The following is a 15600-nucleotide window of genomic DNA, read 5'->3' on the forward strand; positions in this document are numbered from 1 at the left end:
ATATGTATATCGCATGTAAGGAATGTTGGAAATGCAGAATTTAAAAATGTACTAAAAAAATGGTACTTTAGATGAGCATCATTTGAGACGTTCACTGAAATTGGACACTGTAGAATGCAACTTTCGTATGCAAAGATGGTACACAGGATGCTATCTTAGTGAACATGTTCAAACCAGGATTGCCTAGGCAATCTAACATGGGCACGTCTATAGATTTGTATAATGCCCATCCCCGTCAATCGCGTAGCCAATAGCTTGTCAGCCGCATTGTCCACGGGGATAAAGCAACGTGGCCGAGATACCCGAAAGTCCACAGTAAACTGTTACGCTGCTGACATCATGTCGGGTTAATCGGCTGGCCAAAATCTAAGCAAGTGGATTTCTCCTCCATAAGGGTCATCCACACAACTGGTGACTCTCTAGCCCTGTTTTGGAGCAGTTCTTAAAAATTCGTCTTCATGTGAGCAAAAATCCGCTTTCGCTGCCACGTTTCAACCCCTATGACTTCCGTTGTTCCTTGCCCAGGACACGAAAGCAGTGTTTTCTCTTGTCCAGAGCCCCGCGGGTGCTACATTAAGATACCAGACCGCCAGCCAATTTACTCAGGTCCTACATTGAGATCCCAAAACCACATAATCCTATCGTAATCAAAGTTGATGTATAGGGAACTATTTTTACCCGTGAAATAAGTGGTCAAACATTTCTTTTGTTCGTAAATAAACACCATTACTCCTCTCCTTTATTTTTCAGTCATTCTGACCTATGTTTCTTCACGATTACTCATCTCTAGCTTTTTGGCCTAATTTCAACAAAGCCGTGTCACAGTTCAAACAGCACAGGCAGCGAAGGAATGCATCAAATTAGTGTCTCACTTTACTAAGCGTAATCTTGGCCCTTGTGGAAAATTTTGCTCGGATAAAATGACAAGGTCTTCCTTATAGTTCCTAAACTTAACACGTTGCAGTTGATACATAGATGCTGCAGCGGACTGGCGCAGTCCCGTCTTTGAACGTGCTCAGCCTTTCTAATATTTAGGCCATTATTCCACCCACCTGACCCTCTCCATCATTTTGACGTAGGCTAAGAGACGCCACTTTCCAAATGTGCAAAAGATACTGTCGATCATATCCCCAGAGTTTTGACTTGGGGTAGCGTTTCGCTTATCCCGAATCATCACTTGAGTCACACCATTCCTCAAAGACACACATTGGTGATCCAAATAAACGTATGCCTCTGCCGTCTGAGAAACCCAGTAGATGCGACAGTAGTCAGTGTGTTTTGAGTTAGTTTTATTGGCCAGCGCTGTTGATGGCTTGTGGCAAATTTATTTCCCCATCAACCGTTGCAAGCCAATTAATTTCTGCCTCCACGGTACCCACACAATTTAGCTTCCACTCCAACACTAATTTTACACTTATTGAGGGGCTAAGGTATTCAACAAAAACTACCTCCACTAGTTTTTATCCCTCGAGCATTTATTCGGGCTACGCCATCCTCTGTCGTCCAGTTTTGGGAGGAGTATTAATATGGTGGTAGAATTATGAATGCTCGATCACGTGTTTTATTAACCATTGATTTCAGGGCTGAATCCGACTAAGCGACCTTAAAACAGATGAATTCGCACGTAACGTAAGCCAATGCATGTTCGATGGTACCATCAGTGCTGACTTTCTATTAGAAGTTTTTCTACTCATTTTCTGCACCTAACCAGGCTCTACTGCAAGGAATGACTTCAATAGCTTTATTCACTGCCGCAAGCAAATCTCTAGAAAGGTACTAGAAACCTGAGACTGTCTCCCAATTCGAGAGGCGACGACGCGGACGTCATGCGCACTTAAAAATCAATTATGCATTGACACGACCACATTAATTAGAACATTGTCTTTCCAGAAAATATTGAAGCGATCGCTTATTTCTGATATGTGCTTGCAGTTAAAACATTCCGAAAAGGTAATCGAAAACGAAGAAAAGCAAATAACACGGAGAAAACAAAAAAGCAAAGAACTTATTAGTCGGGAAATAGGTGTCTGGTAACGGGAATTCTGGCGAACGTTTCCTGATACCAGTGATCGAGTTGAGCGCGTAAATGACTCAAACCTGGATAAAAAAGGCACCCATGTGTAGGAAACCGTCCAAAACAAAATAAAGGGCGCACCATGCAGACCATATTGATAGCGCGTTCCAAACGGCATAAAATCCCTAGCTTACTCATTTTTCAATAGGAGATTAGTGCCAACTGATCTCAAACCGCAAATTAGCAAACGACGCTTCTTTTCCACGCAGGTCTGCTGCAGTGAGATCAACACAAGTAACAGAGTGACTTTAAATGCTACCGACTTGTGTGTTCAACAATCCACATAATGACAGGCAAGATCAGTACTGTTAACGAGGCTTCTTTGGCAGAGCGTTGGTTTTGTTCAGCAGCTCCCGTTCAAAGTAAAGACGCAGGAATAAAAGCGTAACAACACTGTTTCTCTTCCGTGTGCTGAGCAAAATACTTGACATCTGGGGAATTATATGAAATGTCATCCAATGTTGACTCGAACTGGGTTCTCCTGGACAACTGCCGGAGAAGGGTCATTTCACGCTGTTCCCCAAATAAAAGAACAGGGGCCTAACAGAAGTGCGCGCTACTATCCTGAGAATATTCCAACTATGTTTCCACTTGCAGTAGCCGAGCCGACGGTGGAAACTCATCAATCAAAAGTTTTCCAAGCGCGTCGTATATGTCGGGGCTCCAGAGGGCAACCATGCTCTAGAGAGATTATAGAAGATTTTCGGACAACTTTTCGGATGACAAATAGCTTCGCAGATGCTCGGTGGACACGCTCGATGGCGTTTACACTCTTCTCGCGTTATAACCAGACCATTCGGTCGGCGTCTTAAAAGGCGGTTTTGTGCATGCCACATAAAATTCATGGTCTGGAGGTCCATGCGAGTAAAACGGGGGGTGCGCCGGGTCATCCATCCGGATCGTCCATCTAGCCAATTTTTCGTACTCGCACATTTCACCACTCACAACATGGTGTCGGTGCTGTAGCCGCTGCTACGCTGCGCCGGAACCTATATAGAAGGTGCTGGCCTCAGTTATCGATGACTTTAGGCTATCCGCAGAACATGGAGATGGATTTAAAAGCACATCAGGGAGGCCGATGACGTAGCACACCAAGAAGAATGCTTTTAATAAGGAGCCGCGGTGCTCTCAGACAGAGACCGGTCCAGAAGAGTAGTAGGCTGCTCGGAATTTAACTGACCAGCTTCTACTAGAAGGGACAGACTTATTCTTGCGTAGAGTCTCCCCTCCAATGTCAAAAACTTTGAATTTATGGGGCAGATCAGTGTGTGAACTCGACTGAACGATTTCGATAAAAACCCTTCATTAGTCTTACAACAAGGCGTCCAAAAATAGAGCATGTCAGTCACACAGGGTAGTCTTGGGGGGAATGTATGGTATGTCGTTGTATTATGTTACTCATGAGGTGATTTAGAATGGCTATCTGCGCAATTCGCGGCGCAGAAGCTGACATGCCGGTAGCTGCCTGGTGATAGACGGCCACTAAATTTGGCATGACAGTTGCTCTTTCTAAGCGTAAAGAGATTTGTCTTCATCGAGTGACTGACGAATTATGGTGTAGAAGTGTTTCGTCAGGCGAAACGATGTTTTTTCACGATAACTTCATGAAACTCATTCGCCTTAACGCGCAGAGCAGGTCTGGCTTGTACAGGGGCCGACGAATGCCCTTCTTCTGAATTATCAGGTCGGTTGTTCGCAGGGTTGCCTTGCCAAGGTTGGATGTGGCAAAGCCACTGTGGTGTAGTACAAGACTGCATAATGTTCTTTGTAGGATCCGGATACCATTATTGGTTCCCTACAGGTTCATTGTTATAGCCAACTTCAATAAAGCGGGCTAATGTCATATATGGCGGTTGCTCTGGCACGTGCCGTACTGTGTGACTTGAGTCGGCAAAAGAGTCGATAGACGCAAAATGTCCATCGAGTGATGGCCTGGAACTCAGTCCAAGAGATCTTGGGAGCACTTAAAGCACATGTCAGCCAAAATGGTATAAGTGGCGGTTGGATGCAACTTGTTGAGATGTTTGCATGAGGAAGAAGCCGTCTTACGGTTAACATGTAGCAGCGGTAGGCGAAACCAGGAAGCGGATCGTCAAGCGCAATGGATTTTCGGCCCACAATGCCTTACAAGAGGATGCAGAATTGACGTTAGGCGGACAACAGGAGAAACTAGGGTCCTGTTTACCCATGTAATTCGACGCTCTCAGGTTTCGTGTTGGACGAGGGATTTTACTGGCTGAATACCCAAATCAAAGTGGTAGGGGTGCCTGATATGATGTAGGTGCCGACAATTCAGTGCCAACCAACCATGAAATATGCGATAACTCGTTAAAAATACGAAGCAATTTGTGGACGCGCGCTTCAACTGTGCTCTTATTACATCTCAGTGACCAGGAGGGATGTGTCGAGCAAAGGGGCTGACAAAGGCGGCCTCTGCATGCGCCTGCATATCCGACAAGTGCCATGGTGGAATTTGTGACTTGGGTATGTAGTTCACCATCGCCTACACCCTATTCGCTAAAGAGCTAAGCGAAGATAGTTTTCCACATGTTGGGCGTTTCGTCCTGGGGAGATTTGCTTCAAGCAGGTTCCGTTGGCAGTTAATTGTTTGGCCATGATCGAGTACGGGCTTTCGTCCGCAGCCGTAGTCGGCCGGCTAAACATGTTGTCGGCTACACGCTAGTCAGAAGTACTGTTAGATTGGTCGGAGGTTAAAATCGGTTGTTTCATCGCTGATTATGGACTTGTTACTTTTCTGGCTGGTCTTCTATATCTAACCCGACCCAGTTTTTTGCCTTCAGAGGACAACACGGAAACAATTTTGCTCTTCGGAAAGGACTTATGGAGGCTTGGAAACCGATCCATGTTTATGCGCACAGCAACTATGAAGAAAATGTGACAAGAAGGGGAGGGGCTTGTTTGTTTCCTTCTTCCTCGTATTAGGCTTTTAACAGAACTCCACCACGGAGCAAATTCGCTGGTTTATTTGACACAATCGCTTTGAATAATAGAACAGAACAATTTCTCTAGACTCACTCATGCATATATCCACAAGTGACACCGTGGTGGCCTTTAAAGCGACGTCAGGGAGCTGGATTACTTCATTTGAAGCCAAAGGATGTGTACCTTTATTGATCTTGGAGACTATGTGGGTGCCTTGTTACTGCTGGTATGTAGCCACAGGCGAAACGATTTTTCTTCCGACAAGCTGACCTCACATTGATGTAAATCATTCGGTTGCTGCTCCTTTTCAGTGGACGTAAGGAGTTATGCGCATCGGCCAATGTGGCATCTGCTCGGCAGTAATAACTACCCTGAGCTGTGGATGGCAGGAAGGCGCCGCATTTTCTTCGCTTGCTATACATCATCGCTATCCGTACTTTCCCCACCGGCGGTCGCACATCTGGGGCAACTTTGGTTCGCGATTCTCTTGTCGCAAGAAGTAAATGGTGCTTCAGGCGCCCAGCTGTAATGACGTTGGGTGGTATTAAGTTTATTTCGACAGCTCACTGCTCAAGTTCGCCTTTCCCGGGCTCAGTAATGAGACCTCACGAACTTCCAGTTAAGTTGATGTTCTACTTGAACACAACCTTACGCTGACGGCAAATCTGAAGTCGCCCTAGAGACTTGAACGACGCTCAGTGTTCGCACCCACCGAGATACACAAGCAACAGATGACTAAGCTGCTTCATTCTTTTGGTGTTTGATGAATCAGTAGGCAATGACTTGATATTCTGTTAATTGCCAGGACGCAGGTCTACTAACCGGGTGCAGTGAAGCCAATCGGTTTGTTTTACGGAGCCTACGCGAAGGGTTGAGCGCGTTCGCCGGTAGACATCGCGGTTTCGGTTTTGATCTTAAGCTGCTGACGAAGTGAGTCTGGTTATTGATGTCTTACCACTTGTTTAGGCTGTTCAGAAATTTTCTTGTAGCCATAAGTCGACTGCTTCCGTAGGCCCGGGCAGGTATTAGTGGCGATTGCGTAGCCATGTTTCACGAGTCAGTGATATACCGTGCAATGTGTGGTCTGGTTGTGTCAGAGCGACGTAATTACTTTGTATGCCTCGAAAACTTCATTCAGGAAGCCGGTTGCTGTACTAGAAAGCTTCCCAAATGATCGAATTTTCAGCGGATCAGTCCGTAGACGGAGACGCGGTTTGTGGTCCAGAAGGCGATCGCAGTGCAAGCCATTTTTGGCTGAAGGTAAAAGCCAGAAACAAGCCGAAATTCGCTTGCGCGGGAAACATCTCAGCCAAGCAACATAAAGCGATGAAAGTCCCGCACAGGTATGCTTCAGATATAGCTGACGTTACCTAGTACGGGACCAAAAATTAAATACCATCTATTGGGTCACGTTTGTTGCGGCTGAGTCGAGGGTGCCATCGTGACGTGCAAGATGCAGTTTTATACATGCGGTGTTCGCACTAATAAACCAAGGTAGTTTCTGGCTCGAAGAACAGTAGACTCTGCAGTGGAACTCCACTTCTGATAGCAGCCAGGTGGAGTGCAACTGACGCGGGATATACCATAGACTAGACCCCGATATTTTCTCCGAAAGATCGTCTGCCCCTCAAACGCTGGCACAAAGCGCTGGGTAGGGCGGGTTACCTCCCAGGATTGCGATATTCTTACCGTTAGCAGTGTGATTTCCAAAGTAAAACCCCGAATAGACTGTCTCAGCGACCTCAGCGTCCTTCATAAAATTATACTGCGACACATCGAATATCGCAGCCTATTCAGTAGAAAAATAGAGATGAGATGGCTCAATTGGCTAGTGTGTATGGTCGGTGGTTCAAACCCGACCTCTGCTCCTGAACTTCGGTCTAGGCTTTAGCAACCTGGCAGCATACCAGCCCTTGTTCTTCCCGGTGGCGTGGCAGTTATGCACCGAAAGGGTGGTACAGTTGAACTATTTGTTTCACACCTCCAGACACTCATTCAGGCCATCTGGATAGAAACGGGAAACAAGAACGCCATTGCCGTCGATTAGCAGCCATATCTTATATCATCTCCAACTAGGCGCAGTGGGGATCACGCGGTCCTCATTCTGGAAGAAGAGTAGCACCGACAGCAACCGGACTTTTCATTAATCTCTTTCACATCCCTCCAGGTCAAGGGTTGGCCGCCACTCTGAATCCGCACTGAAAGCAGCATTCTCTTCGGCATGTACAATACGGCCTAAGCAACGCGGGATGACTCTGGTTAGAGCGCGAACTTACTGATCAGCGGGTCCGTGGTCCAAACCTAACCTTTTCCTCTCGACTTACCCTGTATAATCTTGAGCAACCTGGTAGTATCCTAGCCCTCGTGCCATCTGGTGGCATAGCCGCTAGGCACCGAAAGGGTGTTACAGCCGAACGGTTTTTTTGACGGTCGGCGCGCACATTTGACGTATTACAATTTGTCGGGTCAAGTTATGTTCCAGACTGGCGGGGATATCTCCTGAAATTCAGCAATGCCACCTTTCTGTTTGATATTCAGTGCTTGATTGGGCCTGAAGCACCGTGCCACAGGCAAAACTTCCAATACTTCATGAAATTGTAGCTGTCCCAGTATGAATTCGTACCTGATGATGGAGCAGTTGGACGACTTCAGCTAACTCGCAAAACCACCTGACATCCAGATTAATAGGTCTTTTATTTAAGCCATTCTGCACCGTACAGGTTATGGTAAATGAATGGAAAAGCGACTCCGGACGAGCGCATGATTGGAATCCACATATGTGTTCCAAGACGAGCGGCAGTCATTAATCGGCGCCATTGGTAACTGATAACGATGCGATCAATTTGAGTTCGTAGCCGGCACGTTAGAGAGTAGCATGTGCCACATGACTTGGGCTAATTCGGAAGCATAGCATAAACAGTCTGCGGTCAGAGCTGAAGCAGTCGTTCACCATTGTCCGAACGTACCGAGTCCAGTTCATGTCAACCACCTAACTGAGTCTCATGCGCTAAACCTGTCCACTTGTGAATTTAGGTCTCCGACAACCGCAGCGATATCTGGGCTTCTAGCTGACCGTAACAAGCCATAAAACTTGTCTATGATAGCGTCACCGCTAGCGTCGGTTGCGGCGCAAGCGAAACGACACTTCTCGCTTTTTAGATTCCTTCACAGATTTTGCTAGACGAAGCGCACACAGGCGAATATCAGTGGGTATCCAGTCAAGCACGGATCGTTCCGCCGGTGACTTCGGATATTACTCACCGCACATCCTGCCGCAGCACCCTGTGGGTCGCCAGAGGTGCATAATCGGTAGCAAGCGGGAATTGATGGGGCAGATAGCTCAACCACTGTGCTCGCATCTTGAATTCTTGTTTCTGATATGCAGCACACCTCAATTGCAAGGGCTCCCAGTGTGAGAGCAGCAGCAGCTTGTCCTGCTTGCTTCATAGTGTGAACATTGGAAACAGTCAGATAAACTGGCGTCGAGGCTTGAAGATTTATTTCGAGATACCCGAGGATGTCGGTGCTGGCTGATTCGTGGATGGTGCTTGCAAATAAAATGCAAGTGCGTTTCTGCTTTCACAGAACAAGTCGCCACATGTTCAAACCACTGACATGGAGGGCCACGAGACTTTTCGTCAGCCCTCCAACGATTGACCAAGCTGGCATGAGAGATTGCGAATGTCTCATGGACACCCCCCCCCCAATATAGCGCAGTGGGTCGCAGATGTACACAAAGCCTCACACCATGGTAGGATCCAGTCTCTTCCATTTTCTCATCGGTAGCACATGAGATGAAGATATAGGGTAGTAATTAAGAGCCAATGATATATGAAAAGTATGGTTTATGGTGTCATGATATTCACCCTACCTTGCGGTGACCATGGTAGGAGTCTCTTCCATTTTCTCATCGGTAGCACATGAGATGAAGATATAGGGTAGTAATTAAGAGCCAATGATATATGAAAAGTATGGTTTATGGTGTCATGATATTCACCCTACCTTGCGGTGAACGAGAGTTTATTAAAGACCATGAATGCTATGATAGTTACACGGAGTTGTTCACCCTGTTGCGCAGATAATGTGGATGTTGTCCAAGAGTACCTAAGTGATTTCTTAGGGTTGCATCAGAATAAGATGAGGTTGCGTTGTCGGCAGCCAAGATTTTGGGTTTTGATTAATCACGGTAGACTGGTGATGTCAGGTGTAGTTCCTTTTGTTCAGCAGCATGTATTGGTTTGAATTCGGCATCGGAATAATCGGATGTCCCTTAGGAGCGTAGTAGAGATGTTTTTGGTGCTTGCCATATGGGCGTTCTGTGGATTACAAGAAAACCTCCACCTCCTCTGCCAGTGTCATATATCAGTGGCTCGATCGTTACGTTTTGAAAGGACCGGTCCAGAGACAGTAATCCAACGTTGAAGCCGTCCAAGGGAGCCGAGGTAAAACTGCTCTATACAGTTGTATAGTTGACCTTTTGGTTTCAGTAGAATTTGCGTTGAAACCACGTCCAGGTGTGTGGGCATCCAAGAATATTTGTGGTAGGGTAGGTTTCTTCGGGATTTTCAAACAGGGTATTGGTGGCATTTGTTTGCCCATGTTAGCTTTGCTCTTCCTGGTGAGGTTAATTAAAAAACATTGTAAGCCGAAACTACTTACGGACTTGATTGACCACCATAAGTAGCGTTGTCTTGCCCATGGCCTGTGCCAATTACAGGGAATGTGTTCCCTCGTGTGTTTTGAGGCATGAACTAAGGGGCGGACAGTGTAACTCATCAGAAAGGCTACTATCTGGAGATCCGTCCGTCTGACCCACTCCTCTGCTTGACCGGATTGATACGTGTGGAGTCTGAAGTTTAGGGTGAAGAATAGTGGTTGAGTTAAGAACACCGTTAAGTGCGGTTTCGGAAACACGAAAAGCTAACGGCTTTTACTCCAGTACTCATTACAGTGTTCATATATTTCTATGCAATTTAGGGTCTATCTATTTTGGCTACCAATCTTTGCTCATTCGGAGTGCGTTATATGAACTCATCGTAATTTTTTACCCGAATGTTGTACATAGCGATCGTAAGGGTTTTATCAACGCCTGGTCTGTTCGAGAAAAAAACCTTAGTCAATTCTACCGGCATTCTGGCACAGGTCCATTGACAGCGAAAGGGCTCAAACCCTCCCGGTCTGTTTGTGCATTCGAAGCGGCACGAAGATGCATCCATTGTGTTGTCCATTACAGTGACATGGATTTTTAGGTGCTGCAGTGGTGCCATCTCGAATCGACAATTTAATTGCGAAGTAGCAGCACGATGACGTACACCTCTTCGCTCCTCAGCCCAGCTTCACTAATTCATCTGTCTCCATCTAACTGAGCAGTCTGAAATTCCTCGCCAACTGACTAATAAATACCCCATCAAGGATCCAAAAGCCTCTCCATAGTGCTCTTCGGAGGGATTATCTTGCGCTAGTCTTTACAACAAATACTGATCTCCAAGATATTTTCATTGCTTGTTCATGTGTGTGAAGAGATTTTAGTCGGATTGTCGTTTCACAATGTTTTCCCCCTATCTAGGCGAGTTATTATGAAGTATTTTTGATATTCTGTAGTAACTATTCTCTTCTTGGATCATGTTTCGCGGCCATCCATTTTTCGGTTTGTACGCTCTAGATTAACAGACTGGGTCCTGGTGCAGAGATCAGTTATTATTCAAGTACGATGGATCAGTTCTTTGATAATCGGTCTTCAGTGTTATATTATTCACATGCTTTTTTTAGTTGCCACTAGCCGAGATTTCAGTACTTCCAAACTGCTCATTTGCAAGGGCCAGTGAATCACGTGCCCGTATGGGCGATCGTGAACGAGGTCTGGCTTCCTGGAGTCGAGATGGCCCAAGTGGTTAAAGAGCGAATTTACTGACCGAAAGGTCCGTGGTTCGAGCCCGACCTCTGCCTCTCGACTTCCGTTGTCTAGGCTTGGGCAACCTGGCAGTATTCCAGCCCTCGTGCAACCTTCGGGTGGCATGGCAGTTTGGCACCGAAAGGATGCCGTGGCTGAACAATTTAGAAGTGACCGAATGGTCTCCGTCCTCTCGCGATAAAAGTTCCTTGTGTCAGTTAGGCACCGAAAGGGTGTGAATGATTTTTTTCCTGGCAGTATCACCCTCCTTTTATCGAACGCCCCTGTTTTCAATCTTCTACTTTGGGGAATTCGTCAGTAGCTCAGCCCTCGTGGTTCTTACGTGCAACATGGTAGTTATCCCCCACAAAGGTACAGCAGCTGAATTTTTTCATCCACCACGCACTTTGAATAAATGTTCGACATAATAAACTCAGGCCAAATAAGGTGGCTACTCATATTATCGCAAAACCATTCGTCATGACAATGGTCCCATCACGCCTATTTGTGAATTATTGATTGTTTCACTGAATGATACTAATGCATGTGTTCACTATCATTACCATTTTAGATGATTCCTGGTGCAATCTGTCAGACGCGTCTCGCCCTACGACCGGTGTTCTCAACAATACTCAGGGGCCAGCCACTTAAGTGCATCCCGGTCGCCGTTGCTCCTTCCCTTCAGACAAGTCAGTTCCATACGTCCTTGGTGCGGCGGGACATTGATCAGGCCGCCAAGTACATTGGGGCCGGTGCGGCTACAGTTGGTGCTGCTGGTTCTGGTGCTGGGATCGGTTCTGTGTTTGGGAATCTCGTGATTGGTTATGCTCGGAATCCCGGCCTAAAACAGCAGCTGTTCTCCTACGCAATCCTGGGTTTCGCCCTGAGCGAAGCTATGGGTCTTTTCTGCTTGATGATGGCGTTCCTCATCCTATATGCATTCTAACTAGAGACAATCGTTAGGTCTTTTTGCCGCTACATCTCTGACCCTCGATCTGAACCGGCCTGTGATGGTGAAAAATAGCGCATTTGTAACAATAGTTCGACGCACGCAACATTGTGAAATATACCCTATTGTAGCATTGAATCGTTCCCATTGTCAATTATTGGCTCCAAGGTTCTCGTAACGATTATTCTTAGGCTTCCCGTTTAACTAGGCGATGCTTCTCTAAATGTATTTAATGTTCACTGACGACTAACTTTAGGCTGCTGCTGGCGCATTGCGAAGTCGAAATATCGTTGAACTTAGGCTACATTCCTGTATAGTGAAATTTGGATAGTTCCGTCGAACGAAAATGAACCAATCGAGTTTCGCTACTTTGGAATACGGTGTAACGATATGCGTTTTGCAGGTCTGCAATAAGATTGTTGGAAGTTTTCTGCCAGGAGCAACATGAGCTGGATTTCATTGTCGGCTATAGATAAGTCCAGCCCCTGTGATTCCTTTCCCGCTCCCATTGTACCCTAGCCTCTATACCTGTGCCAGTTGTGTTGATAGTTGTAGTGAGAGGATAGGGTAAAGGTGTAGATGCCCATTGTTTGCTGGTGGGTGTTACATATAGCCACGCATCGAAGACGGTAATTCCAATGTGGCGGTTTCCTTTCTATCGGATTTAACTCGGAGTCGTTCCCTTCGCAATATGACAGCAAAAAGGTCACTTGGGGGCTGTCTGTTTTTTTTTCACGAGGGGGGTTTGGTTTATGACGCTTTCAGAAGCTGTGATTTTGTACATTACATTAATGCCCAGGGGTCTGTAGAGCTGGAGACAGTCTAGCGTGATTTGTTAGGCCGGTGAGAACCCGGATCGGTTTTCCTGACGCCTTCCTCTATATTCGGTTTAAAATAACAAGTAAGGACCCATCACGGTAATACAGGATTTCCTCGCGCTGTTGAAAATTACTGCAGAAGCGACTTATGTTGTGCTCTTCGGTGATTGAGAGCTTATATGCCTTTATTGAATTCACTTATTTTCAATGAGATGTGCAGAAAGTTACCTTGCAAGCTTATACTTTGGTATCCTACCTGAGGCCGATCATCCACTGATTTATCGCAACCTGACAGCTGAGGCCGTTACCGACCAGTGAACTAATATATCTCTTTCACCCGGCCACGGTGGGTTGATAACGTGGTTGAATCACTGCATCGCCGAAGGGCTGGCGTAGTCATGCGTTAACGCTTTGTCATATTGTCCGTCTGGATCAGGGGACGGCTTCTCGGTGGGTGCCGAGGAACTCGGTGTTTGAAGCCACGATAGCATGATCTGCACTAGATAGGCGAACCAGTTCTATACCGCAAGTGCAGTGACTGGCGTCTGCTAATCGATCTTTCAGATGTTTTCCCGTGGCCCTGGCTTGTTTGTACCCAGTAGTATACGTATGAAAATTTCAGCTGTCCCCGGGAAAGACCGGTAGACTTGACTCCATACCTTCTAGCTTTGTTTCGTGGCACTCAGTAAATACATGTCCCAAAGTTAAATTAGAAGCCAAGATCAATAGGACCGTATGGATTCTACTTTGATACCATAAGCCACTCGGGACATCCTGAAGGAATCACTGCAGCCCTGGTTCGATTCTGGCGTTTTCGTACGTATGACTCAGGCAGACTGTTGATCCTCGTTAAGAAATACAAGGTCTGGATTTTCAGACATGCCCCTGAATAGGTTGTCGGTTATGTAGCCTTAAGTTTCTACTTTTCACTGTATTCCTTGATTCGATCAACAGTATGAGGCATTGTTTTCATAGGCTCCGATGGCTTGTTCCATTACCGTGGGCTTCGCTCCACACGACACGTATGCCGCCATTAGACGATTGTTGTGCGGCAGTCATAGTTCGTAGCTATACCCAGTTTGGAGCGCAGTGTTTGCTCAGGTCAACCTAGGACGACCAAACATAGAGCAGTTGAATGTTAGAAACTCGATCTGCTACAGATACCCTAACTTTATTTTGTTCCAAAGACACCGGAATTTCTCCCGTTCCAAGGTACCCGGTGGCTGCTGTACGGTTGAGCACACAAGTTCCAGAGGTTCAAATTTAGAGAATGATGAATAAAGCAGTTCCAAAGGGTGGCTGAAATGAATTCCCCTACTGTCATCATCGACAGCATGACATCAGTGTTCAAAACTGATGCTCCACTGCCGTACTGTACAGGATAATTTGACGACGTCGGTATATGTCAGTACTACTCAACGCGACAATCACTTGAGTATGTGTTCCTAGACCAGCTTCGTTCTGATACAGATCAGGCATTCAGTAAATTGGCATGTGAGGTTTCAGGTTGGCCGGAATAGCATATCATCCTTTGTCTTCTTGTGGCTCCTAGTATCCTATGCGCCGGTTTTCAACCTTGGGTCGAACAGCGACAGATGAGTAAAACCTGATGGGAGCAGCCAGGGTATCTGCCCCCTAAGTGATGCTAAGCCGCAAGCTTGTGGCGTTCCCAGCGGGGTACCGATGAAGTCATCAGTCGTGATGGCAACTTTGAAGCCTTGCTGCATGGGTTGCACTTAAGCGTGTGGAGACTACGGGGCTCTACCTTGAGTAAAAGACTTGTGACAGTCTGGACTTTACTCATATCTTGCCCCGTGGAATTTCATCTCGATTAAGGTCGGCACAGTTGTCGCTTTCCACTATCCATCATGGACAGCTGTACCCCGAGAAATTCACAAACGTCGAATGTAGTATGTGAACCACTCAGCAAAGCAAAGCAGGAATACTGTCGCGAGACAATGGTTAGCTTACAGGGTTGAGCAACACACTGATCCTTGGAGACTTCAGAGATGTCGTACGCCTTCAGTATGAAGGTAGTCATCTTCCACTACCTGAGTTTTCGCGGATATACCTTCTATGGCACCTTCTATATCCGCGCTTTCCCATCTTCCTTTCACCCGGGTTCCCCGCGCAGCCCGTGTCTTCTCGGCGAGATAGTTCGCATTATCGAAGGTCAAATCTGTTGTCTGTAGAAAACTAACAAGATCGGCTTTGGCGCACACCAATGATTGCAGCGATCAAACAGCATGAGCAACTTGACATGCCAGAGGTCATTTGGCATCCATTTTGGCCGCAGCTTGCTGCATGTGGCTTGGGTTATTCCATCCTGAACAGGAAATTCCAATGCCAATACCGGTGCCTCTAAAAGTCTCAAGTTGGTGTGTTTACATCAGCCGACAAAACTAATTTTCCGATGCCCGTTATGTCCGTCACGAAGAGACTGGACCTTACCGTGGTCATTCGTCATCGATGAAATAATGAGGCAAACACTGGATGGTTTTCAAAACCCCGGTGTCCAAATTGTTGCTGGCGGGAGCCCCGCCGACCTGGAGTACGCAGATGACATCGCCCTTATCTTTGAAGACCACAGCGAAGCACAAACCCTGTTGAATAAACTGACCGCCATCATACCATCTTTTGGCATGGGCCTTGCACCTTCAACGTGCAAAGTCCTGCTTCAGAACGTGCCATCAGCGAACATATCCCTTACAATTCAAGGAGAACTACTGGAGATTGTGGGAAACTTTACATACCTCGGTAGTTGTATTAGCTCTGACGGAATTGTGTCTGATGAAGTCAGTGCAAGAATCTCAAAGGCTCGAATCACGTTTGCTAATTTGCGTCACTTGTGGCGTCAAAAAGGCATCTCACTGGATCTTAAGGGTCGTGTGTACCAGGCTACAGTAAGGGCTGTGTTGTTGTATGG

At 46.5% G+C, this 15600-nt stretch overlaps 2 protein-coding genes across 2 annotated transcripts in view; both read left to right on the forward strand.

Annotated features, from left to right (window-relative positions):
* Window positions 1–5846: 5846 nt before the first annotated feature.
* On the forward strand, window positions 5847–11995 carry T265_01421 (hypothetical protein; the record flags this gene model as incomplete). The annotated part of the gene is made up of 2 exons (XM_009165447.1): window positions 5847–5947; window positions 11479–11995. The coding sequence occupies one exon, from the start codon at window positions 11479–11481 to the stop codon at window positions 11851–11853; it is 375 nt and encodes a 124-aa protein (XP_009163711.1).
* Window positions 11996–15151: 3156 nt separating this feature from the next.
* T265_01422 (hypothetical protein) overlaps window positions 15152–15600 on the forward strand; it is a gene marked incomplete at both ends in the record, with an annotated part of 35383 nt that continues 34934 nt past the window's right edge. The window contains one exon of the mRNA XM_009165448.1: window positions 15152–15577. Coding sequence (XP_009163712.1) covers window positions 15152–15577 — 426 coding nt within the window. The remainder of the gene's footprint in view (window positions 15578–15600) is intronic.

This window comes from Opisthorchis viverrini, assembly GCF_000715545.1.
Source record: "Opisthorchis viverrini unplaced genomic scaffold opera_v5_15, whole genome shotgun sequence".
In the NCBI taxonomy this organism is placed as follows: domain Eukaryota; kingdom Metazoa; phylum Platyhelminthes; class Trematoda; order Opisthorchiida; family Opisthorchiidae; genus Opisthorchis; species Opisthorchis viverrini.